The sequence below is a fragment of the Zalophus californianus genome, chromosome 7 (genome assembly GCF_009762305.2).
Source record: "Zalophus californianus isolate mZalCal1 chromosome 7, mZalCal1.pri.v2, whole genome shotgun sequence".
Lineage (NCBI taxonomy): Eukaryota > Metazoa > Chordata > Mammalia > Carnivora > Otariidae > Zalophus > Zalophus californianus.
This window is the reverse complement of record NC_045601.1, coordinates 109,369,695-109,394,657: the sequence shown is the minus strand read 5'-3', so window position 1 is coordinate 109,394,657 and position 24,963 is coordinate 109,369,695. Positions and strand designations below refer to the sequence as shown.

The following is a 24,963-nucleotide window of genomic DNA, read 5'->3' as shown; positions in this document are numbered from 1 at the left end:
TAACATTTACTGAGCATTTACTATGTACCAGCCCAGTGCCAAGCAGTTCCTGTGGGCAAACACATTTAATTCTAACTGGCAGTTCGGCTGCTATAACAAAGAGAACCGACAATAACCCAATGGCTTAAAGAAGTTAGAAGTTTATTTCTTGCCCACATAACATCTGAGGGAGGCCTCCTGGTTAGGAGGCAGCTCTGCTTCAAGCAGAGTCAGTGACCTAGGCTCTCTCCATCCCCCAAGACGTGGCCCTCATTCTCATGGGTAGCCGTTGCTGTGTCTATTTGCAGCCAGTTAAAAGGAGAAAGGAAGAATGGAGGTGGCATGCTGGTTGCCCTAGGGCCCTGGGTCTTGCAGGTCCCTACATCACTGTACCCACATTCCACTGGTGGGAACTTCATCACACGGCCTCACCAAACTGCAAGGAGACTGAGAAATTGGTGCCCAATACTATTCTTCCAGAGTGAAAAAGAGGGAAACATGTTCTAATGGACAGCTGTCAGCCTGCTCTACCTTCCCTCACACTTACTCCCAAAGATGTTTATCCGGATAAATGCTCACCCTAGGTAATAGCTAACTGATCTGACAAACTAATTTTAGCCTTTAAGGTAGAGTTGGACCCCTTTCAGATTATTGTGTGTTTTGCATGTTTTATTAACAGGGATCTAATGGAGATGCAAGACTTAACCCAGAGATACAGCTCTAACAAGTGTGAGGACCGGGGCAGACCTTTTCAAGTGGCAACACTGTCCAGGTTTTAGAACAAAGAGGCTTGGATGTGAGTCCAGGGCTTTCACTTAGGAAGATCACTGAACCACGCCCCGCCCCCTCCAGCCCTCCGTTCTCTGCAGAAGAGAATCCAGGAAGATAACGAACGTGGCATGGTCTATTAAGCTGAGATGTGCTGCCATGTTTAGGAATATTTTGGTCTGAGGGGAACTGCACACCCTACCACCACAGTTGCTCTTTGGTGACTGCTCCAAAGGTGAGTGTGAAGGAGATCGGCAGGAACACTCCTCTGGTGTGTGCGCGTATGCTGCTTCAGTGAGCTGGGCAGCTAGTCATTTATCCACATGGATGACTTGATTTTTGATTGAGTTAACAAGTACTTATTGAACACAATTTCCTGAAAGCCTGTGGTAAATTGGATGCTATTAGCAATATGGGAACCCTATAAATTTTTACAACCCCGCATTCTTCAAATATTGGGATAGTATAAGATAGCTGAGGTGGAAGGGGAGGGAAGAGCAAACACTAGAGATGGAGGAGCCGTGGAGAGGCTGGTGAGAGGGGAGAGAAGGATGATTGGTCCTTCTTGTTTCCAAGCACCAATGAGTGTGTTAACCAATAAGAACAAACCAACCCATTGTGCAAATTACTAAAATACATAATCAGTCCTCGTCTGTGTGCTTCTTAAGTGTGAGGCACTATGTTGTGTTTTCTATACACTATCTCATTTAACTCTGACAGCACTGAAGACTTGCACTATTACTGTGGCACTTTTGTTAGCACATTTTACAGATGCAGAAATGGAGGCAGATAGATGTTAAACAACTCACTCAAGGTCACACAGCTAGTAAAAGGCACACTCAGGTTTGAAATCGAGGCCTGATTCCTGACACTGTACCCTAACCATCGTGGCTGACTTACATTTGTCAGCCATAGACTTCAGTCTCCTCATTTGTGAAATGGGGCCATTACAACCAGCTCTGATTGCCTTATGGTGTTGTTGCAAGGAACCACTGAGAAGTGGTTGCCAAATTGTTCTGTAAATTTACAAAGCCTTATGAAAAAAAATTAAACAGCATTGTTCCAAGTTTTGCTAAGATTATTCTACTTTAAGGGACAAAAGAGTTAGGAGTAGCAAGATTAAAATAAGACTCCTGTACTCAAAAACGACTTTGGAGGAAGTATGTTGTTGACTTGCCTGGCAGAGAACAGTTCCAAGCAGGAGACCTCAGAGTTGTTTTACCCCTAACCACCTCATCAGAACATCTAGGAACCAACAATGCAGCCATCATGCTGTGAGGACTCTCAACAAGGCCTGTGGAAAGTCCCACACAGAAAGGAACTGAGGCCCCTGGCCAATAACCAGCCCCATCTTGTCAGCCGTGTGAATGGGTCACTGTGGAAGTGTATCCTCCAGCCCCAGTCAAACTTTCAGATGATGCAGGCTCTAGAGAGACCCTGAACCAAAAACTGCTCCTGAATCCCTGATTGATAGAAACTGTGAGAGATAATAAATGATCATTGTTTTAAACCACTAAGTTTGGGGGTAATTTGTTACACAGCAATGTACATTGTTTATGTTATTTCATGGCTTAAGTATAAGATTAAGGGATGTTAATCAGAGTTCTTGATTCCAAGCAAGAAAAACAAATTCTGGAAAATGTAAGCCGGAGGGGAATTTTCTGGGAGGGCCCACTGGTAACCTGGGCAACAGAACCCCAGTCCTGGTTCAGAAAAAGGAAGAGCCAGGTGGCCACACCTCCAAGGCTCTGAAGAGCCATGAACCATTCCACATATCCTGTCTAAGTTCAAGCTGCTGACAGAATACCAGAATACCATAACAGAATATAATAGAATACCATAGACTAGGGGGCTTAAACAACAAATGTTTATTTCTCACAGTTCTGGAGGCTGAAAGTCCAAGATCAAGGTGCTGACAATTTGGTGTCTGGCGAGACTTATCTACCTGGTTTCAGATGGCCATCTTCTTGTGGTATCCTCACATGGCCGATAGCAGAGAGTGGAAACAAGATCTCCTGTGCTTTTAGGGGCACCACCATTCATGAGGGCTCCACCATCATGGCCTAATTACCGCAAAACCCCACCTCCTAATACCATCACATTGGGGGTTCAGATTTCAACATATGGATTTCAGGGGGACACAAACATTCAATCCATAGCACATCCTCTGTCTAATGTCTCAGGATTCCATGTCTGGAGTGATAGTGACATGGATCATATCCCAGCCCCCAGGCTACACCAAGGGCAGGCGAGAAAGGCTTTGCCTCTTTGGTATTATCTCTCTCTAAGACTATTCCCAGTGGGGAAAGATGATTCCTGAAAAGAAACTGGGGTGCTATTGGAGAAGGGGATGGGATTCTCTGCAGCCAAAATCAATAATTATCCAGCCCAGGGGTCACTGCATGGTGTTACAAAGAGGGAAGCCTTAAATATCAAACCAGACCACATGCAAGCTTGGATGCTATGGGCTGAATGCTTTGCATTCATAATCTCATTAATCCCTACAACAGTCTTTCAAGGAGGGTAGTATTGCCCCCCCTAATCCAGACAAGGAGAAGGAGTTTCAGACACATTAAGTGACTTGCCCAGGTCTTCATGGGAAGTGATGGAGCTGTTTTCAAGTTAAGTCTATGGGTTTCCAGAATCCTTACTTGTCTCATATTGCCAGGCTTCCAATACTGGACCCTACGAGAATGGAAACATGTTCTGCTTTGATGAAGTCAAACAAGGTGAAAAAATTAATGGAAAGAAACAAAGGCTGAAGTTGGGGGGGGTCACCTTATCTTCTCTCAAGGAGGACTATATCTGAGTCATAACTGACCAGATTGGCCCAGAAAGAAGGGGGTGGTCACAGGCAGAAAAATAGCACAGACACATAAAGAAGGAGATCTTCCAGAAATTGAAGCTTCCCAAGAGCTCAGGTGGTGTGACTGAAAATGGTCCACTTCTGCCACCTAGCCACAGATGGCCTCTTTAGCCAGAATTCAAAAAGTCAACTCTGAGGAAGCCCCGTGGTTAGATATACAAATGGCATAAGCAAGATGTGGAGATTTTCCTAATAGATTTCCCAAATGACAAAGGCCATCAGTGGGTCCCCTTTTCTGTCATGCACTCTCCTTATGTTTTGTGGGATTCCTAGGGAAAGAATGGCCAACCCCTCCCTGGATCAGGTGTTAGGCCCTTCCCTACCCCCATTCTTACTCTCTACCCCACTAAGGAAATTTTCTACAGTCCCATATTTACCCACTTCAGAATTTCCTAAATATTATTCTCAATTTTATGATTACATCTTTCCTAGCTTGTTAGGAAAACAAATTCCCACCTGACTGACAGCTAATTTAAAGCATATTCCTGTCCTCGGGCTAATGTTTTTATGACATTATGACACTTACTGACTAGTATTGATGTCAGCTTTTTGTTGGCCAGGAGCCATAACATCTCTACCAACAAAAACTTAGCATAGGCTAGAATAAGGCCAACATGAGGAAGATTACCTACAGATAAGAAAATAAATGAGGGATCACCGTGATTCAAAGCACATAATAACTGGTTAAATATGTGCTAAGTAGATGAATAAACATACCTGTGTAAGGCTTTAAAAAAGGTGAATAAGGATGACAGTTCTCATAAAAGAGTATTCCAAGGCTTTTGTATTTCAAAGACCAATACATTTTTTTGTTTTGTTTTCTAAATTGGGAAGGTTAAAATCAACAAAGGATTGCTACTTTTTATTTTTACAAGTAAGGACATTTTAATAAAACTATCCTCTCCATTACTGTTCTCTCAGAAGACAATAGATCCTTTGACACCAGCAAAGAGGAAGGGTATGATCACAGAATGAAGGAAAATCTTTCCAGCGAAAGAATCATTGGCACATTAGATAGGGGTCTTAGTCGTATATTATAAAGTCTCTGTCTAGTGAGTTTAAGCACAAAATGTTATATTGTGGAAGCTAGATAGTCTTTGGAAGAGCTGAAGGAACAGAGTGTAAGTAGGACTTGTAGTACTGACTTCCCACACCACACCACGGAACCAGGACACTGAAGAAGCTACCAGATCAGGGAGCAGCTGCCACAGCTGGTGGGTCCTGGGCCACCTCAGCTCCTCAGAACAAGCACCAGCCTTGTTGGTGCTCCTAACATCATTCAATGCCAAATCAAAGTCCTGTATGAGTTCACCTGAGTGGCAGAAACTGAACATACCTGGACCTCCATCTGCCAAGGGGTCTGGGAAATGCTTGTTCAGTTTTCAGCTTCTGCAGCACAGGATGGCACGTGGAGCTGTAGAAGGGACTGAATAAATCAGTTTAGCACTGTCGGTGAGCTCTTGCTGCATACTCACGAAACATGTCAAAGCCTGATCCTAGACCACAGAATCAAATTTGGGCATGAAAGCCATCCTGAGGGATGTGTGCAGTCATGCTTTTATTGAGAAGGTTCTGAAGGTCAACCAACTCACACAGGAAACTGTTGAGAGTGTGATTCTTTTTGTGAAGAGCGTTTGCCACCTGGAACCATAGCATTAACTACACCATAGCAGACGTCTGTTGTATTCATGGCTGTCCAGAGACTTTTGAGTAGCGTTTTCCCATATTTGGGACTATTTGCTTGCAGGGAGTCCTACCTCTCCAATATTAAAGTCAGAATTCAAATTTCCAGACTCCCTTGCAGCTAGGATTCAGGAAATAATCTGAACTCTGCCAGTCTGATGTCCCCACTTGAGATCTGATTCAGAAATGGGTGGCATGAAGAAGCGGGTAGATCATGGAGCTTCCATGTGTGCTGACATAAACGGCTGCAGAACCTCAGCCTTCATAGGTGGTGGTGAGGGCTGGTTCCCAACTCAGAAGAGGCAGTGGCACTGGCAGAAGTGGCTGCGACCTCATGCTGGGTCCCTGCTACCCAGTGCTCAGTAGTAGCAGCCACAGCAACACTGGTTTCCCCCTTGGGCTGCTTCTACAGCACAGTTTAGGGTATTGTTCCTGGAAACTTTACTTCAATCCTATTTCTCAGCCCTCCAAATGATTGTTTATCCTTCAAGATAAAATCCCCTATCTACAGTCCTCAGCCAGAGTGGATCCTGTTGTCAGCAACTAAGAACCCACTTAATGTGCTGGGGGAGCCAGGAACACCTGACTCTGAATCCATGGACTCTCCACCACACTGCAGAGTGAACCTGCAGCAGAGTCTACCTAGACTTTATCCCCCATTTCCTTCTTGAGTCAGGTGCACACAGGGAGGGTGGGAAAGTGCCCTTTCTCTCTGACTCCACCCATCCCAGGAGCTCCTATAGAACAAGAGTGCTCTTCTTCATTGAATTTTTATAAGCAACACTTTGGGCAGAACAGGTATTCAGTAAATGTTTGGTGAATAAATGAGTGAATGGTTAAGTACACACTAAAGTTATGCCCAGGTGGACCCATAATCCAGACCTGTGATGTTCATTACAGTATCCACTAGGCACACATAGCTATGGAGCACCTGAAATGTGGTTAGTGCAACTAAGGAACAGTATTTTTTTTAATTTTTTTAAAGATTTTATTTATTCATGAGAGGAGGAGGGGCAGAGGGAGAGGGAGAATGTCAAGCCTGCAGGGCTCAATCCTAGGACCCTGAGATCATGACCTGAGCCAAAATTGAAAGCCAGACGCTTCACCAACTGAACCACCCAGATGCCCCTGAATTTTCATTTTCTTTCAATTGATTTAAATTTTAAAATGTATACCTAATTTCATTCTTGGAAAACTTTTAGGTTGTTTAATTTGTTATGTAAGTATGCTTTTTCAGCTGTAAATTTTATGAAAGCTAAATATTGGTCAAATATTTCCAACAAAAATTTAGCACATGTTCAATACAAATCGAGATATGCTGTAATTGTAAACTATACCAGATTCCAAATACTTTATGAAAAAAGAATGTAAAATATGCCATCAATATTTTTATATTGATTACATGTGGAAATTATAGTATTCTGGACATATATTAACACTGACTTCACCTGTTCCTTTTTACATTTTTTGTGTGTGATCATTAGAAAACACAGAATCAAATATATGGCTTTCATTATATTTCTGTTGGGACACTGCAAATCCATACGTTGGCATGAGTGTCACTCAGCAGGCAGATGGGGAGCCAAGACTGAATACTGAAGCCTCTAAGCCTACAGACCTAGGCCAACCCTTCCTGCTTATTCCCCTGCCAGCTCTAAACCCAAGAGAAGGAAGTTTAGGCAGGGGCCCTACAACGTGTGTAAGAGCTGAAGTCACAAGTTTGGTGTTTTAGGAACCAGGCAGGTGGCCTACCAAGAAAAGGGCCAGAGGTAAAGTCACTTCATCCAAGGGTGAAGAGTCTGAAGCTAGAGAGGTGGGAGCTGTGCTAATTAGTGCTAGAGCAGGGCTGAGCACTAAGTCTCCTAACACCCCCCGAACACGCCAACCCTCGGCTTTGGGCGCTAGCAAATACATGCCAAGTAGGTGTAATTTAAGAAAGGAAGGATCCACCCTCCAGGGATGGGGCAGTCTGCCATCTACCCGCAAGACTTCCAAGCATTTCTTTCCAGGTACTGGGAGCCCATTCTGAGGAATTAGAGTAGGGGCCAGAAGGCATTCCATCCCAGCACAGAAACCCCTGTGGCTTCTATGCCCAATTCCAGAATACCTGAAACTCTTAAAATGATTTGTTCCAGGGTAGGGAGGAACATGAAATAAAGATGTCTTGGGCTAGTATGGAGAGCAAGGAAGAGACTGGGACTCCAGGAGAGAAAGATGCTCTTAGCAGCCCAATCCTGAGCCAAGGAAGTGGGGAAGGCCAAGGCACCAACCAGGAGGGTGGGACACAATGGAAGAGGGAGAAGGTGGAAGGGCCCAACCCTGAAGGCTCACTTCTAACAGAATGGGAAGTGAACCTCCCTGATGTACCAGGCTGAACCCAGACAATTTTCATCCTGGAAGCACAATCTACAAAACGCTTCCCTCCAACCTGCCCCCAGTGTTATAATTTGACCAAATAAAACCATTCATACCCACATCCAAATTTATCAATCTGAGCAAAATACAGTTAGTAACGAAGAAAGGTAATTTTCATATTTTATTATACAATATTGTTTATCATAGAAAAAGCTTTCATATCTTTTAATTACATACAAAAGCAAAGTGTTAGTGTTGCCAGAGATTGTTTGCCTGCCCTTAAAAAAAATTAACAACACCTGTTTGCAAACAAAATATTGCTAAAACTGAGTCAAATCCTTTAGTCTCTTTCCAGGCCCCAGCCCACTAATCTCTTTTCTGTACAGAGTCTAACACATAGTAGGGTGTGAATAAATATTCGTTGACTTAGTGGCGTGTTCTTTAATCCCCACTGTTTATTTCCTGACCCTAAACTGGATCTCGATTCATGGGCTAAAATCCTCCTGCCTCATTCATAGGGAGGCCCAGTGTCCTTTCATTGCCTTTGATACATAACATTGGTTTAGAGACACCTGCCTGAGGGGAATAACTGAGGGTTTCAGAGAGTGACGGAAACCTTCAAAATCAGGCACAGTGACTCGGTAGAGACAGGAAGATGCTAACACAGAGTAACAGAGATAAAGATTCAGGGATGCAGAGGCTACAGGAAATGGTGGCAGAAAAATGAAGTCAAAGAGACTGAAAACTCATACAGTTCCAGATAAAGAGTAAAAAGTTTGGGCACGAACATTCATCTTGAAGTTTCTTTTCCATTTTGATGTTTAATGATGGAGATAATAGCAGAGAGAGAGGAACACAAGGCGAGGATGGAAAGACAGAGAGAAAAAGGAAGACAAAGGAGACAGGTGGGCAGCCAGGCATGACTGACCTTGAACCCTGGTCCTCCCCTCCCCTCACACCCACCAGGCTGAGCTCCTTAACGCTTCAGCACCCATGCTTGCTCTTGGCTCCTACTCTAAGTCCAGCCACCATCCCCTTCTCCCCCCACCCAAAGATGGCTGAATCACTCTTTACATGTGCCCACCCTCTCTCCAACATCCTCCATGAAGCCTTCTCACTGCTCCAGCCCACAATCCGATGTCTCCCCCGTCGGCATCTGTTCATCCCCTGCCCACATGCCCTAACCACAGGGCACTGCTGTTTTGGAGTTGGCCCTCAGCCCATGAGTGCACCTTGACTCCCACAAGAGCATTACGGGTTTGTCAAGCTCCGAGCCCTATTTCCTCTATCCCAGGATTCCCTGTAATACCCAGTCCGATGCTGGGTATCACGAAGAGCCAGTGAACCCGTGGACTGGACAGTCCCCAAGGAGTGCCAACAGGGCAGGCTCTAGCAAAGAGCTTCCGGGAGGCGTGTCACGCCGGACCATCTTCTGGGCTCCTGCGCCCCCTGCCGGCCAGGACAGGACCTGTTTGCAGGACCCAGCGGGTCGCAGTTGTGATCCTGACCCCGGGGAGGCTGGCAATGGCACCCTGGTTTCACGGTGGCCGCAGGCACCGTCGAAGGGTTCTGATGAGGTCGATGGGCACGGCCAGGAGCACCTGCTGCATTCTTCGTGGGTGTCGGGGCCCCTGGTGCCCAGAGTGCTGCGGACCGCGTCCCGCCCCGCCCGCGCGGGGGGGGGGGGGGGGGGGGAGGGGGAGGTGCTGGGAGGCGGTGCTCAGAGCTTCTCGTCCAGCTCCAGGCCCTGGTTTTCCAGGGCGCCCCAGCGGACTGGCGCCGGGCTGCCACTGCGCGTCCCGCCCAGGTAGTTCTGGATGGCCGAGGCACAGTCCAGCCGCTCCATGACGGTCATGAGGTAGTGCAGCTCCTGCAGGCTGCCGTTCTGCTCCTCGAACAGCTCCAGGATGGCTGCAGCGGGGCTGCGCTGGCAGGACAGGAACCTGGGCGGGATGAGGGCTAGTGGGCTCGCGGTGGCCGGATCCACCCCCTCCCCCAGCGCGGGCCCTCATCCTGCTCTTACCTGCCTTCCAGGGGCCTGCGGTGGTGGGAGGGCCCGGGACCTTGAGACCTGAGATTGTCCTGGCTCAAAGGCTACTTCTCTCTAGACCCCGGTTTCCTCCTCCTTCACCGAGGGCTTGGACAACAGGGCCTCTAAGGTTGCTTCCAGCTGGGATGGTCTGTAATTGCTCTCCTTGTCCCCCACCCCAAAAACACTCTCCCCTCCTTCTCCCTCTCCCCCAGGCCACCACACCCTGCCCGCCAGTCAGGAAAGAGTTTTGCTAAACCATGGCTTCACCAGGACCCTCCCCTGCTCAAAAAACCTTCCAGAGCCTCTTTCCAGCACTTGCCAAGCCCATACTCCAGACACCACCTCCCCCCAGCTCACCCACAACTTGGTACTTGGTGTTGCCATTTTTTCCTGATCTCTTCTCCCAATCCCATCCTGAACCTTCCTGCTGTGAGCCTATCCCTTTCCCACGTTGCACACACCACACCCACAAACAGCTGTGCTACTCCCTCCCAACAGAGTCCCGGCTCCCCCCCTTCCCTATCACCTCCTCCCTAAAGCCCTTTCTAATTCCCACCTCCTAGGTGGAGACCATCTGCACCCTCCAGTTCAGACTTCTGGTCAGAGCTACCCCCACGTCTTCGTTATTCTTGCTTTAGCTGTTTTGTGTCTCTGTTTTCAACTTGCTGGGCAGCATTGGATATATACAATAAGGCACAAGAAGCACTGCCTTTATTGTGTTAGGCTCTCTGGACCCCTTCCCACAGTGTGAGTTCCCGGATGCTGGAACAAGGTCTCATTTACCTTGTATTCCAATGCTTAGCATAGTTTTCCAGGACATAGTGGGTACTTGATAAATGTTTAATAAATAGGTGATTTTTAAAGCCACTCTGCTTTCAGCTGGGTCCAGCTCTACTCCCATCTCTTGGGTGAAGTCCTTCCTGACCACTGCACTCACAGTCTGGGTTCCGGAGCCCAGCTCAGAATTGTTCTCCAACTGATTGCTGTTGACAGAGACCATGGTTACATTGCCTGCATTATTACTACCACTGATTGAATTAACATACGCCAGGCACTCAACTACATGCTTTATACACATTATCTTATAGTCTGCCTTCTACCCCTCAGGGCACGGCATGTCAAGCACTCAGTACGTACCCAATGACTTACAAGTTAATTGATTCATTTTTAAATATTTATTGAGCACCTACTCATGAGCCAGGCATCATTCTAGGTACTGAGAATACGGTAATAAATAAAAAGAGCTGCTCTATTATGGGGAACAGGGTGGGGACTAGCCATTCTCTAACTTTTAAGTTGCTTCCTTGTCTGTGCTGCAGTCCTCAAGGTGTCCCAGGAGCCCCCCTACCCCAGTCTACCCCCCTCTCCTATCCGCAGACCTCGCCCCTCTTACCGGATTTTCATGCCACAGAGCCCCAGGTGGGAGGCCAGCCGACGCCAGTCATTGCCTGTGATGCTGTTTGGTTCCAACAACATCTGCAGTTGCTCAAAGAGCTCTGGAGGCAGCCTGGGGTGGGGGAGGTGGGGTTCTCAGAGGGGAGGATCAGAGAAACCCAGTCCGTTCCACACACACCCCGAATGGTGTACACGGCCTGCGGGAGCCGGGGATGGCAGGGGGAGAAGCCCAAACGTCCCACTACCGGCAGCAGCCCAAGCAACCCCACCTCACCTGTTGCATGGGGGTGGCTCAGAGACAGGGGGTGGTGCTGCCCAGGATTCCTCCTCTGATGCCTGGAATCTGAGGATTTCCATGTACTTGGTCTCCAAGCCCTGAGCCAGCAGAGGGTAGGGAACACACTTAGGGATCATGAGATATCCCCTGAGCAAGAAACTGGGGAAGCCGCCTCCATTCTTCATATCCTTCAGCCTGTCACCCAGAGCTACTCTACCAGGAGATACAGCCCGCTCCGCCTAGCAGCCCCTCCCCTCTGCTCCCCTGACCCCAGAACATCCAGCTTGAAGTTTGCCTCCTGAGCTCTTTGGGAGCTGTGACATGAAGCCCAAAGAGGGTGCAGCCTAAGACACCAGGAGAAGTCTGGGTGAGGTCACAGGGCAGGGGAAACATAGGAACACTGAACTCAGGCATGTGTGTCTCCTTCCCTCCATCCCTTGGTCCCTCCTTGCAGGTGACAACCTGAGAGGTACTGGCCTACTCTCCACTAAGGCACCACCATGGCTCCCCAAAGACTCTCAATCCTGATGTCTTCAACTCTTCCGCCTTGGGAGAGTGGGATATTTAACTCCCATCCCATCTACTCAAGCCCCCTCCTTGGCCACTCTCCACACTGAAGAGACACACATCATCTCTCAGATGCAGGCAGTCAGCCTCAAAAGAAACCACTTTTCTCTGACATCCAAGTTCCTCTGGGCTAAGAGGAAGGCTTAAACTAGGGTTTGGTTCTTTTACCCTCCTACTGGATTCATCCATGAATAGACAAGAGTGAGTCAGGGATGAAGGGTAACTTGGAGGCCAGGTGGTCTCAGCCCCTGGAAGAATGCCATCCACCTGTTTGATTATGTAATTGGGGCTAGACTTACTGGGCACCAGACCCCTGGCCCACTTTGCCCAGGGCTCCCCCAAGCCTTGCCCTTCCTTTGCCGCTCAGCTCCAACTCACATCCTGGAAGGTGTGCATGGTGACGATGATCTCACTGGTAAGTGCAGAGCAGTCCTCGTTCTCATTGGCTACAAAGGGGAGAGGACGTAGCAGGTAAGTGAGGGCAAGGCCTGGCAAAAGGGAGCAGGAGAAGTGAAGGGGACCCCAAAGGCAGGCCTTTTGAAATGTGAAGACACTGGGCAGGATGCTCCATCTTTCTCTCTACAAAGATCAATTGTGGCTCCTCGCCTTTTAGAGGAATGAGGAGGCAGGTGAGGAGTGGTTGGGGTTGGGAAGGAGACAGGGGAGGAGGTGGACCAGATCCCCTGAACTACCTGCTTTTCTCCGGAAGCAGAAGGAGCGGAAGGGGCACTTCCCATGCCAGATGTGGAGATGGGGAACCAGCTGGCAACTGCTCTCATCCACATTCTCCCAACCTGGGGAGGAGGCAGAGCGGAAGGCTTCAGAAAGGGGAGTCTTCCACAAGTATTTGAGGAGGCCGACTCTGTGGCAGGTGTCATGCCGGGTGCTGTGGGGAGGGATGAGGCAGGAGTGAAAGCAGGAGGGTGTCTCAAGTGGATGGGAGTCCTCAGAGCCTGGACAGGGACCCTGTGAGCAGGTCTCCTAGCCCCACACACCTCCAACACACACAGCACACAGGCCTCCCACCTCCCATCCACGACCCCCGAAGCAGCCACGCATCTGGGCCCTGTCCATGAACCACACAGATATCCTCAACCCTGTGAGCAAGGGCAGTGGCCCATGCCACAAAGGAAGGGGGACAGAGACAACTGGGACTCCTCCTCAGACACCAGCCCCAGCCAGGTGGGACAACAAAAGCCTCCCCTCCCCTCGCCCCACCCTGCATCATCCTGTCCTACCACAGAGGGGCCAGGGCCGAATGGACCACAGAGGGAGGAAGAGGGCAGAGCCTGGGGCTCCCGCGGGCAGCAGCAGAAGCCAGAGGTCCCCTTGAAGCCGTTGCCTGCCCAGGAGTCTCCCAGAAAAACTCGAGGTTCCCAGATTTCTACCCAGGGGAAGGCCCAGACCCCCTCCCTCTAGTGGGGCTCCCTGCCGCCCTGTCTCCCAGGCTCCAGCCTCCCTCACCCTCAGAGATGTACTTGAGCTTCAGGCACTGGTCCCCTCGGGCCCCCGTGAAGTCGAAGAGCTGGCAGGGCCCGCGCAGGCGCCCACCGTGGGGCTGCTCATTGGCCATGGCCCACTGCAGGGCACAGGGAGTGTTGTTGAGAAAGTAGATGCGCAGCTGCAGGTGGGACTGCGCCGGTGCCAAGGGTGAGCAGAACACAGCCAGCTGCAGCCATTTGCGGGCGTCCCGGCCTGCTGGTGCCTCCAGCACGCAGGTGTAGAGGCTGCAGAGAAAGACGGGGACAGGGACTGGCTCAGGGGAGGCTGGGACCCCAGTGCACCTGCCTCCTGGCTCCCACGGCCCTAGGAGCCGAGGAGAGCAGCAGAGAGCAGGTATAGAGGAGAACCGGGCGGGAGTTGGGGAGGTAGGGGGACGAAATGTGAGTCAGGTCGCGGTGACCATCACCGAGTGGGGAGAAGAGCCAGAAGGCCCCCTCCGGCATGGGAAGGCAGGAAGGTGGGCTCAGGGCCACTGTGCTACAGCAGGGTCCCACACACGGTTGGCCCTGTTGTGCTCAGTGGGAAGGAGAGGCCGAAGGGCCCAAGATCCCAGAAAGACAGAGCTAAGGACAGACATGAGATGGGAGGGGCTCTTCGAGAACTGGAGGGAACAGGCTACCCTGGACAATTCAGGGACACTCCTGAACAGGGGCACAGGGTAGAGACAGGTGGGGATGGGACAGACCCTTCTAGACGGAGGGCTGGGGCGGTAGGTGTAGACAGGCAGAGAGACTGCCGCAGGGTGCATATTCCCTGGACAGGGTTGGAGTGGGAAAAGCTGCCCTACACACTAGGACAGAGGGACCAGGAAGGGCCACGGAGGGAGAAGGGATTTGTAGGCCATCTGGGACAGATAAGGGGCAGTGGCATACAGAAAGGTGAGGATGAGGCAGACCAAGACAACAGGCAGGAAGACCAGGCCGATGGGCCTACCTGAAGTGGGAGACCTGGATGCGACACTCGTCCCGGGAGGTGTGGGCCCCAGGCCGCCCCAGGGGCCTCCAGGCCTTGGCATCGAGCAGGGTTGTGTTGCTGCTGTAGGTACGAGCATGGCTGGGCTCCTGGGCACAGTGCTTGAATGTGAGGGTGCAGGGCTTCAGGAAGGAGGCCCCATGGGGGCCACAGGCCACCACGGGGCTCACCAGCCCCTGGACTCGGGACAGTGATGGGGCATCCAACAAGTCCCACACCAGGATCAGTGACACCCGCTCCTGGCGGCCCACAGCCACAGCTCCTGGGGAGAATAAGAGTTGAGATGGGCCTGGCAGGCAGGATCACCCCCAGCCCAGAAGGGGCCAGGCCACAGTGGGAGGGGAGGTGGGACAGGAGCCCAGGAGAGAGGGGGCCTAGGAGAGAAAGACTGTGAGCTGGCTTGTGGCGTAATCCTGAGCAGGTCACCCCGTTCGTTCCGGGGCCACCACACTAGCCCATACGGGACTAGTGGTAATTTGCAAGAGGTGTTCTTGCTCCAGACATTTTCCTTTATTGAGAACTGTCATAACACACTGTGCATTACCACGAGGCACTTTACTTCCACCTGTCAGGGAGTTGTCATAAAAATATGCAATCTATCCATCTTTGGAGTCAATAAAGTCATACTAAAATACAAACAATTTTCAAAATTATGGAGATGTCTATGAATGATGCTCCCTTAGGCGTGACACCCTTGTACAACATGCAATGAAGAACTATAGGCTGAGAAGGGAGAAGGTGCTGTTACCTGGTGGGATGAGCAGAGAGATGCCCATATCCTGGAGCATCAGGCAGCCACCACGGTGATCCACCTCTCGAGCTGAAAACACCAACAGCTTGTGCATCAGCTGACGGATGATGGTCTGGCCTTGAGTGGGTGTGTGCAGTTCCTGGTAGAAGGCGGCCATCTCCGGCAGTGTGGCCGGCGGGCACTGCCTTGAGGACTCATTTTCTGGTAGGGGAGTGGGATGGCCCACTGGCTCCTCTTGGCTATCCAGCTTCCAGCAGGCCCGCAGCAGCCAGTGAGGACAGTGCCATCGAAGGCACTGGACCAGAAAGAGGGCACTCGCCACAGGGACCCCCACCAGTAGTAGCAACTGGGCGGGTTGGAAGGAACTCTCATGGGAGCACATCCGCCTGGTCACTCGATGCTGCCAGTTCCCCTCACCCCTGGGCCAGCCAAGGCCAAGGACCTGGAGGAGGAAAGAGGCAGGGCCAGGTAAGCCTTTTCAATGTCATGGAGGCCGAGACTTAGTTTCCAACTGGCTGCAGTGAGAGAGCAAATTGTCTTCATTCCAGGGCATCCCCAATTAATACCTTTAACGAAACTTCACCTATTTTTGTGTTACTCAAGAACCTATCATGGCTCCCCATGGCCTAGTACATCACATTAAACTCCCCTGAGGCAGAAAGAGCTTGGGTTTGGAGTTAGAGGATGTAAATTCAAGTGCAACCTTGGCCACTGGCTGAGCGAGTTTGTCATATTGCTTACTGTCCCTCAGTTTCTGCATCTGTCGAAATGACCCTCTTGATCCTCACAGAGAAATCTTTAAGTGGAAAAGCAAGTTACAGAGAACTAGACATCCTCCAATCTCATTAATGCAAGTAACAGAACTATATACAAGTAGAGATACATATTTATAGGTGTATATTTGTCAATCACAGAGAAAGGTCTGGAGCAGTGCTATGCAGTAAAAATATAATGTAAGCTTGGGTGCCCGGGTGGCTCAGTCAGTTAAGCATCCAGCTTGTGATTTCGGCTCAGGTCATGATCTCATGGGTTATGAGATCGAGCCCCAAGTTGAGCTCCGTGCTCAGTGGGGAGTCTGCTTGGGATTCTCTGCCTCTCCCTCTGCTCCTTCCCCCATCACTCTTTCTCTAAAATAACTAAATAAAATCTTTACATATATATGTGTGTGTGTGTATAATATATAAGTATATATATTTCATATATATGTAAATATATATTTATTATATGTAATATAATATATATAATGTAAGCCACAAATGTAATTTTAAACTTTCTAGTGGCCACAATAAAAAGGTCAAAAGAAACAGGAGGAATTAATTTTAATAATATATTTTATGTATCTAACCCAATATACTCAAAATATCACTTTGAGAGGAAATCAATATGAAATTACTGAAATATTTTACATTCTGTTTTCATACTAAGTCTTTGAAATCCGTGTGTATTTTACACTCACAGCACATGGCAGTTGGGACCTGCTCTGTTTCAAGTGCTCAGCAGCCGCCCCTGCTAGTGATTTCTGTCTGGGGCAATGCAGGTCTGAGAGGACACACCCCAGACTATTCCCACCAGTCACAACTGAAACAGACAGGAAATTGAGAGGGTGGAAGGTGTGAACTAGGACTTTCAGTTTTCTTAAACGTTTTTTTCTGTATTTGAATTTTTTCACCCCAGGCGTGTATTTTATATTAACTTCGTAATTCTTTTGAAAAGCTATCAAAAGTTAAATAATAATTACCACTCACAGTGATTGTGAGGATGGCATGAGATCATGGGAAAAGCATTTGCCGATGATAAAGCACTGCCCAAATATGTTTCTTTATGCCCCACCTACGGCCAGAAATGTCAGAAGGTAGCTCCCAGGGACATGTGAAATAGAAGGAGAGTACACTAAGTTAAACGTGGAAGCAAAAAGAGAAAGAAAACCAAAGGTGGGAGCCTCCAGTGAGGCTGGAAGGAGGCAGGGCAAAGACGGTGGGCGCCAGCTGCCTGCTCACCTGGTTACCAGTGGGGGCCTCAGATTGGAACCTGGCCCTTCCAGCAGCTTCCCCATACAGTTGCCAGACCTTCCTGAGGCCCTCGAGAGTCTACCGCCCTCATCCTCCCTTAATTTCCAACACCCTACACTCCTGCCAGGCTAGGGGCCTCACACCCGGCTAATTCCAGCCTCTGGCCTTTGCTCTATCTGTTCTCCCCATCTGCCTCACCTACCCACCTGGACCCTCTCCTGACCCTGCTCGACAGCGCCTCCCCGTGGCTCACCGGCCCTTGACACTCCCACCCCTCCGAAGTTTCTCGCCTCTGCCGCTGCCATCCCACCTTATGGAACAACCCTTGACTCTACGCTGTCACACATGATTTTCCCACTCAAATGAACATTTTCTGAGCACCAGCTGTGTACCTCTCACTGTGGGAAATTCAATCTTGACAAAGATGATGTCTTAGGTAGCTCTCAGGAAGCTTCTGAGGAAATGTGATTCCTTCGCTCTGTAGCTGAGTTCTGGGTGGCATAATATCCTCTTTCATAACCCTGGGGATCCCCGTGGTGGATCCACGAGGCTCCGCACTAGAGAGGCTTCTGACATCCGTTCCTCCCCCATCCCTTGGCTCACACCCCGACCCGGAGCTGAGGCCTCACCTCAAGCCTCCAGCTCCTTCCATGCCCACCTTCTTCCTTCCTTCCTCAGGGCCCACAAAACCCAAGCCCCTTTCCTTAGGTCCTCCCAGACAGGGGCAGAAACTCCTCTGTACCCTCAGGATTAAGGACTGGGGTGGGATCTATTTCCCCCCCGTCCCCACTGAAAACATAGACAGGAAGGAAGGTTTGGCTTTACTCCCTTTGCCTTAAAATGCAAACCTTGCAGACAGGGCAGCAGCGTGCTTCAGCCAAGCCCCTTGCAGGGCACACAAGTGAAGTGGGTGAGTTGGCAAGGCCCCACATCTGGTGGGAAAGGGGGCTGGAGCAGCCAGCCTCCCTTGGTGCAGCCATTCCAAAAGGTCCTTCCACATGAAAGATAATTGGAATTATAACTGCAATTATACTGGTTATCATTTCTGGAGTTCTACTCTATGCCCACTGTGTCAGAGCACTCTGTGTGGCCCATCTCATTTGATCCTCACAGTAGCCTTGTGAGCTAGGTGTTATTTTTATCTCCATTTCCCAGATGAGGAAGCCAAGTTTTCTCCCCACCGTGGAGACGTATGGGAGGATATTAAGCAACAATTGAAGGCAGAGAGAAGGATGAACGGGGATGACGACCGTGTTCCAGAAACACTACCTTTCTCTCCCTGCCCCGCTTCCCCCACCCCAGGTCTCTCTTCCTTTCCACTTTTAGAGGAAGTGAAGTTGGAAGAGAAAGAAACAAAATTAAAGTAAAAATCAATGGAAAGACCTGAAAGGCACATCCTTGGTTCCATGGTGCAGGACGCCCCTCACCCCCCGCCCACAAAGGCGCCGGTGGCTAGCTAACATGAAAGAAAGGAGGGACTCCGCTCTGTTTCTGTAGCAACAACCTTCCTGGGGCCTCCAAAGACCAGAGTCCAAATCCCCTCCACCCCACTGGGTGGCGCAGCCGAGTCTCCCTGCCCAGGCTCCCAACCTGGAACAGTTGGCATACTGCTCCCCAAGGCCCCAAGGGGCCTTTCATGAGCAGCCCATTCATTAACTCTCTCCAGCTTCGCCCCTTTCTCCCAGGCTGACAGCTCTCCGAGCTGCTTGGCCCTCACTCCATCCTCCCCTTAACCCTAGGAGAAGGAAGGGTCCTGAATCTACAGTAGGGCAACCAGATAAATGTAGCCAAGACCTTCCCAGATCCATGCCTGCCTCCTTACTACCCATGGCTCCAGTCTGCCTTGCCCCAACTCCAGATTACCCCAGGTAGCAGGTCCCCCAAGACAACGGACCTTTAGAACGCTATCACCTGTCCCTCGGGAGTTGCCTCCTCCAGCACAGAGATCTGGATTCCTGCTGCAAAGCTCTGCTCATGTCCTTTGAGGCAACTCTCAACCCTTCTGCCACAAAACTGGTTCTTACCAAGCCTACTCAAGCCCTGCTAGCTCATTACTGAAACACATAAAAAGTACCGGGATGGATGAGCTCAAACCTGCAATGGGCAGCATTCATCAGCATAGTCTACATTTCCATAGTGCATACAACTGTCTCCCAGGTCCTCACACCCACTGGGCACTTGCCCTCTGCCATCTCCTCCTCCAGCAGAGGCTCTCCACACTCTGGTTAAGCTGGCCTGGCTCCTCCCCTGAGCCCCAGGTGGCTCCATTGCAATGCCCACCCTACCCCCAGCTGCCCCAGGGGGTGCTCACCTTACCAAGTAGGTGCTCCCAGAGATTGCCGGCTTGTCCAGGAACAGCAGTTCCTTCTCTGAGAAACAGAGAGGTCAGCCAGACCCGGTCGCCAGGCCAGCAGACAAGTGGAGGTGGGCGGGGAATCTGGGCAGGAGTGGCCCAGAGCTTCCCGGCAATGACCTGCCTCCCAGCGCCCTCAGAAGGGGTGGGGGAGTCTGTCCTGTCTATTGGCAAAGTTCAGCCAAGGCTGGGGAGTAGCTGAGGATCGCAGAAGTCAGTGGACTCACCAGTTTGGGTCTGGAAGGGAGGGGACAGAGAAAGAGAAAACCTGGGTACAGGTGAACCCCTCCCTACAATGCCTTCTGCTGGTGAGTGGCTGCCCCAGCCAGAGGCGAGGGAAAGGGCAGAAGGTAAGAGGGGGGAGCCCTACCAGGAGCTTCTCAAAGGACAGCGTGCACACAAACCCCACAAGGGATAGGGTGAAAACAGGGGTTCTGATCCCACAGGTCTGAGCTGGGGCCTGAGATTCTGCATCTCTAAGAAGCTCCCAGCTGACGCCAAGGCAGCTGGTCCAGGAGCTCAGACAATGCCTAGTTGCACCGTTTCCCGCACAGAGATGAGAGGAGGCGCCGGGAGGGTTAACGACTCACAAGGTGCTGGCAGCATCGGGGTGTTCCCCTATCTGCTCCCTGCCCACACTCAGAGTTGGCAGGAACCCTGCACTTGGGGGAGAGCAGACTTTGGGCTGTTTGCCAGCCCAAGTCCTTTCATAGAAATTCTGCCTCGGAAAGATAGTGCCAGTGGAATGAAAGATCCCTGCAAAGATGGATTTTTTTTTTCAGCTGTTTGCTGTCGTACTCTTAGCTCCTGGTACAGCCTGGCCCATAGCAGGTATCGAATAAAGACTGTTGTTGAATGAATGCGTAAGCCCACTCAGAGAAAAGAGGATGTGTTTTGGCCCCAGACTACGGACACTGAACACAGGCGACTCCTCTATTGGCTGTGTACTCTCGGGCGAGTTACTCGACCCCTCTGAGCCTCCCTTCCCTTGTCTGACAAATGCAGACAATGCGATCCACCACGTGAGGGATAAGCATGGTCGGTATTGAGCTAACAATCATGAAATGCTTGCCACAAAATAGATGCCCAGTGAGTGGTAACCACTGTCACGGTGGGCACCGTGGGCTGGCCTCCTGCAGGCAAGGAGCATGGGGAACTCCCCAGCCCCCCAGGTATCATCTCATAGAAAATAAGTAACTGCCACTGCTTTCACCTCAGTTAATGATTGCCCAGCCTCTTGTCACTGACTGCAATGCCCCCCCCACCCCCCTCTGCCTTCCCCAGGGTAGAAGCCAGAGGATGGGATAAACACCTCCCAGGGGTGCCTGGTCCCCAAAGTGGAGAGATGGGGCAAAGGAACGATGGAGAACTGCCAACCTGGGAAAGGGACCTCATGAGTAAAGGACGAGCAAGGAGGAGGTGCTCAGAACTTTTTAGGGACGAAAAGGGCGGGTGTTAGTCTTTGCTGGACAAGGCTCTGTCTGAGTCACACAGGAGGCTGCTTTCTCCTCTGAGTCAGGAAGTTAGAGGGGTTTGTGAAAATCTGTCAAGCTCGAGTTCCAAGCGGGGAAGGAGCATGCCAACTAGACTATAACCAGAGGCTGCGTCCATGTAGCATGAACTCATTCCCAAGCTGCTGGTGCTTGCCTCACTTGGGGATAATCCCAGTTACAGAAAGGTCCTGAGGAAATCTGAGGGTTCCCCCCCCCAACCCGTGGACATAAAGCAAGTTCACGGGATGTGGAGACCACAGGCTTCGGTAGGCTTGCAGGCTGGGGCTGAGCTGGTCCAGGGGATCAGGCTCTTACAGAGCCGAAGCCTCAGCCGTTTCATCAAGGGGCCTCCTCCAGAGGCTAGGTCTAGCAGAACAGGGGGACCTCTCCTAAAAGGGCTATGTAGACATGCCAGCGCCACCACCCGTGTCATTGGAGAAAGACAGGCCAGATGGGAGCCTCACTCCGCCCTTCTCCCGTCCCCCACCCTCCTCTGCTTTGCACACAGCGGGTATCATCGGGCACTCGGCCTGGGAGGTGTGCTGCCTGAGGTAAGGGGAACTCCAGTCTGGGAATAAGGAGGCAGCAGCAGGAGGGTGGAGAACAGGAGAAAAGAGGAGGGGGGGTGCGGGAGGGGCTCCAACACTGGGCATAAAAACAGAAAGAGAGAGACAAGAAGGCGGTGATGAACAGATGGACAGTGAGGAGCAGAGAAATAGAGAGATGCACAGGCAAGCAGACCAGTCAGCCCTGTCCCCAGAACCTCCAGGACATGGACAGGGGCTCTTGACAGGAACGGATGGAGGAGGCAGTCACTCCAGGACACTGAGAATCACCGCATCCGTCTTCCTTGCCATCCTGGCAGTCATGGGGAGGAGGCTGAAACATCATGTGCAAATGAGAACGATAGGGGGTGGGGGGCCTTGGCTGGAGGAGGGTCTGTGCCTTGTTCCACATGCCGGTGACATCCAAGGCAACAAGCAAATGAGTGTGGCAACTTTTTAATCAAAGACCAGGCAGTTGCTTCCTTGAGAAGTCAGTCCACAAGAAAGCTGAGCACTTGTGTTGGTGGCTCGGACTCCCTGGAAGTGGAGGTGTGGAGGAGGGACCTCCCTAGGCCCTGAGGAACAGGCGAGACCTAAGGCTTCAGAGAAAGGAGCCCAGTGTCACTCAGCTAAGTTTGAATTTGGGCAGCAGCTCAGGCTGGTTGGGCCTCTTGGGTCCGCCAGTCTGGTGTGTCGAGATAAGCCTGGGAGCAGATGGGCTGCCCCATTCTTGACTAGAGAAGACCCCCAGGGAATCTCTGGCTCCTGCCTTTCTGAACATGGTCCTTCTAGGTGGGTTAGATCAGCTTGGCTGAGTTCAGCATAAGGCAGTGTCCCTATCAAGGGCCTGCTATGTACCTGACCAAGTGAAACCCAGTATGGGAGGCAGAAAAGACAATCATACCTAGACCTGAACTCTAGGAGTCAGATACATGATGGGGGAAGGAGCCTTGCACTCAGAAGTAATTATCAGTACTGGACAGTATCTTCTGAGTGCCAAATGGGTGGTGGAGAAAATAAGTCCATGGAAGCCAGAGAAAGGGCAAGGCAGTGTGGGCTCACTGGATGGGAGCTGGCCCATGGTGGGGAGAATGGCATCTCTTACCAGACCTCCCATGAGGGACTCAGGCCAGGGAACTGTGTCAGGTAGGAGGTGGAGACAGTCAAGCAGGCCCAGGGAAAGGACTAAGAGGGAGGCCCACCATCATCGTGTTGTCTGCCTTCCTAGATTTTGCCTCTGTGAGGGGAATGCAGCCTCAAGGCGCCATCTTTTTGGCCCTTCCCCACCTGGGGCCCATCCTGCTCTGGCTGCTCACCCGTCATCGGATGTCTGGTTGGTACGACAACCCAAAGAAACCGCCCTGGTGCCCACCTCACAAAGTCTTGTTGGCAGGGTGGATCACCATCTACTTTGTCATGGGGTGAGCACCCATTTCTCATACCATGGCCCTGGTACCTGCTAGGGTGGGAACAAGGGCCCCCGTTCCTGAACTACTGCTGCATTCTGACCTCCGAAGGGATGGCATGCCATCTTGCCTCTTATGGTGGGTCCCCTCCATGCCTGCCTAGGATTCCAGCCAGCTGTGTTCCTCCCCTTCTCCAAGTTTCCCCATTGCCTCCCCCACCTCACCGAGCTGGGCTCCTCCCACCACCTCCCCGCTGGCCCTCAAGTGATGCTTAGACACTCTTGCTCCCATTTCAGCCCACACGGCTTCCTTTAGGTAACCAAGAGTCCTTATGCCAGAGGACTTCCTTCATTTGCCATGAAACACCCTCCCTCTGAGTGTTCTGCCACCATCTCTCCACAGCTATGCCTCCTACCTGGTGTGGAAGGACCTGGGAGGGGGCTTTGGGCGGCCCCTGGCCCTGCCTCTCGGCCTCTATGCTGTGCAGCTCGCCGTCAGCTGGGCTGTCCTGATTTTCTTTTTCGCAGCCCACACCCATGGTCTGGTAAGGCATGCAGTGGAAGCAGTGTAGGAGCAAGTGAGACCACTGCCCCCCCTCCCAGAGCAGATAACACAGTAGACCAATCGATTGCAGGCAGGTTAATGGGTGGGCAGACTTCTCTGAGCTCCAGTTGAGTGCCCAGACCTCAGCAACTTGGCTCACGGGGTCCAGGGTGCTGCAGGAAAGAAGAGGGTTCAGTTCTCAGGGCAGCCTGCCTCACTGCCCTGCCCCCCCCACCCATCCCCCCAGGCCCTGCTGCACCTGCTACTGCTTTACGGACTGGTGGTGAGCACAGCGCTGATCTGGCATCCCATCAACAAGTTGGCCGCCGTGCTCCTGCTGCCTTACCTGGCCTGGCTCACCGTGACCGCTTCCATCGCCTACCGCCTGTGGAGGGACAGCCTCTGTCCTAACCATCAGCCTCAGCCCATGGGGGAGAAGAGTGACTGAGGCACCAGGGACAGGAGAGGAGGGAGGATGGCCAGGGGAGGGGTAGAAGAGAACGCAGGCAGGGCTGTGGGGCTATTTGGGAGAGAGGGGAGGAGGGGGACGGGGGGCCAGGGATTGATGAATTCCTGAAGATGACTCGGCCCAATGTGGTCACTGTCCTGGTTCCCCTCGTGCCAATTTCCATTCGATTTCAGAAACAGAAAAGGGAGGGAGGGGAGCTTATTTTACCACTTAATATAAATTAATTAATCCTGTATTAATAAAGTAACTTAGTAATATCCATTAATAAAATCCTTTACTAACTTTGGGTACGATGTGAAGTGCCTATCTGGGAACACGAAGCCTGGGGCTGCCGAGCACGGGTTAGACGCGTCTGTGCACGTGTGGGAGTGCGTGTCCGTCAATGCGTGCAGGAGCGCGCACGGCCAGGGGAGGGTGGACGCGCCGTCCCCGCTCCACCTGCGCGCCCTCCGAATAGGGCCGGGGTATTTAGGACTTGGACTTTCAGTTACCTGGAACACAAAGTCTTTTTGAAAGGTTCTATAAAAGCAAAACGGAAAAGTAGATAGAGTAAGAAAAAGATACAGATTATATGTGTCAGGTTTATATATTATATTTTATTTTAGAATAGTTTAATGTTATTTCGTCGGATTTTAATTAATATATTAATAACAATAATATAATATGTATAATATAGATCATATTATATTACAGTTATTATAATAATATTATACTACGGTTATGCAATATACTGTACTTTATATATGTCATATTAAGACCTTATGCAATTATCTCTGATAAAGGAGGATTATAGCTCATTTTTTATTTTTGTTTTCATATACTTTTTTATTATGAATTTTTAAAAATCAATTAATGCCTATTATAATAAGAAAAAACATTGGGAAAAAGAGATGAACCCCTCAGTGCTGATAAGTGATTTCTGCAGGAGCTTCTTGCCCAGACTTCTCTCTTTCTACATCTTCTCATTGGCTTCTTTATTTTTGTCTCTTCTCTACTA

The 24,963-nt window shown here is 50.7% G+C and overlaps 2 protein-coding genes across 6 annotated transcripts; one reads left to right on the top strand and one right to left on the bottom strand.

The window, feature by feature from the left end:
- Nucleotides 1-7,828: 7,828 nt before the first annotated feature.
- UNC5CL (unc-5 family C-terminal like) lies at nucleotides 7,829-19,592 on the bottom strand. 5 transcript variants are annotated; one of them, XM_027602487.2, is made up of 9 exons: nucleotides 19,474-19,592; nucleotides 15,146-15,590; nucleotides 14,359-14,659; nucleotides 13,387-13,649; nucleotides 12,615-12,716; nucleotides 12,301-12,368; nucleotides 11,353-11,453; nucleotides 11,077-11,190; nucleotides 7,829-9,594 (listed from the first exon to the last, which is right to left on the bottom strand). In XM_027602487.2, the coding sequence occupies exons 2-9, from the start codon at nucleotides 15,528-15,530 to the stop codon at nucleotides 9,372-9,374; spliced, it is 1,557 nt and encodes a 518-aa protein (XP_027458288.1). In that variant the 5' UTR covers nucleotides 15,531-15,590; nucleotides 19,474-19,592; the 3' UTR covers nucleotides 7,829-9,371. The 5 variants fall into 5 exon arrangements, with proteins under 5 accessions (XP_027458288.1, XP_027458287.1, XP_027458290.1 ...); XM_027602486.2 differs by having other exon boundaries at nucleotides 19,469-19,572; XM_027602489.1 differs by having other exon boundaries at nucleotides 9,466-9,594; nucleotides 12,615-12,808; nucleotides 19,469-19,572.
- Nucleotides 19,593-20,795: 1,203 nt separating this feature from the next.
- TSPO2 (translocator protein 2) lies at nucleotides 20,796-24,008 on the top strand. The gene is made up of 5 exons (XM_027603443.1): nucleotides 20,796-20,929; nucleotides 21,512-21,554; nucleotides 22,777-22,969; nucleotides 23,357-23,498; nucleotides 23,745-24,008. The coding sequence occupies exons 3-5, from the start codon at nucleotides 22,797-22,799 to the stop codon at nucleotides 23,943-23,945; spliced, it is 516 nt and encodes a 171-aa protein (XP_027459244.1). The 5' UTR covers nucleotides 20,796-20,929; nucleotides 21,512-21,554; nucleotides 22,777-22,796; the 3' UTR covers nucleotides 23,946-24,008.
- Nucleotides 24,009-24,963: the final 955 nt, after the last annotated feature.

Excerpts from the sequence above, each read along its gene's own strand:
- UNC5CL (XM_027602487.2), bottom strand. The coding sequence starts at position 15,530 with ATGTGCTCCCATGAGAGTTCCTTCCAACCCGCCCAGTTGCTACTACTG. Across the intron at positions 14,660-15,145 it reads CTCTCTGCTCATCCCACCAG|GAGCTGTGGCTGTGGGCCGC; the intron begins GTAACAGCACCT and ends TATTCTCCCCAG. Across the intron at positions 9,595-11,076 it reads CTCTGTGGCATGAAAATCCG|GTTCCTGTCCTGCCAGCGCA; the intron begins GTAAGAGGGGCG and ends CATCCCGCCCAG.
- TSPO2 (XM_027603443.1), top strand. The coding sequence starts at position 22,797 with ATGCAGCCTCAAGGCGCCATCTTTTTGGCCCTTCCCCACCTGGGGCCC. Across the intron at positions 22,970-23,356 it reads ACCATCTACTTTGTCATGGG|CTATGCCTCCTACCTGGTGT; the intron begins GTGAGCACCCAT and ends ATCTCTCCACAG. Across the intron at positions 23,499-23,744 it reads CAGCCCACACCCATGGTCTG|GCCCTGCTGCACCTGCTACT; the intron begins GTAAGGCATGCA and ends CCATCCCCCCAG.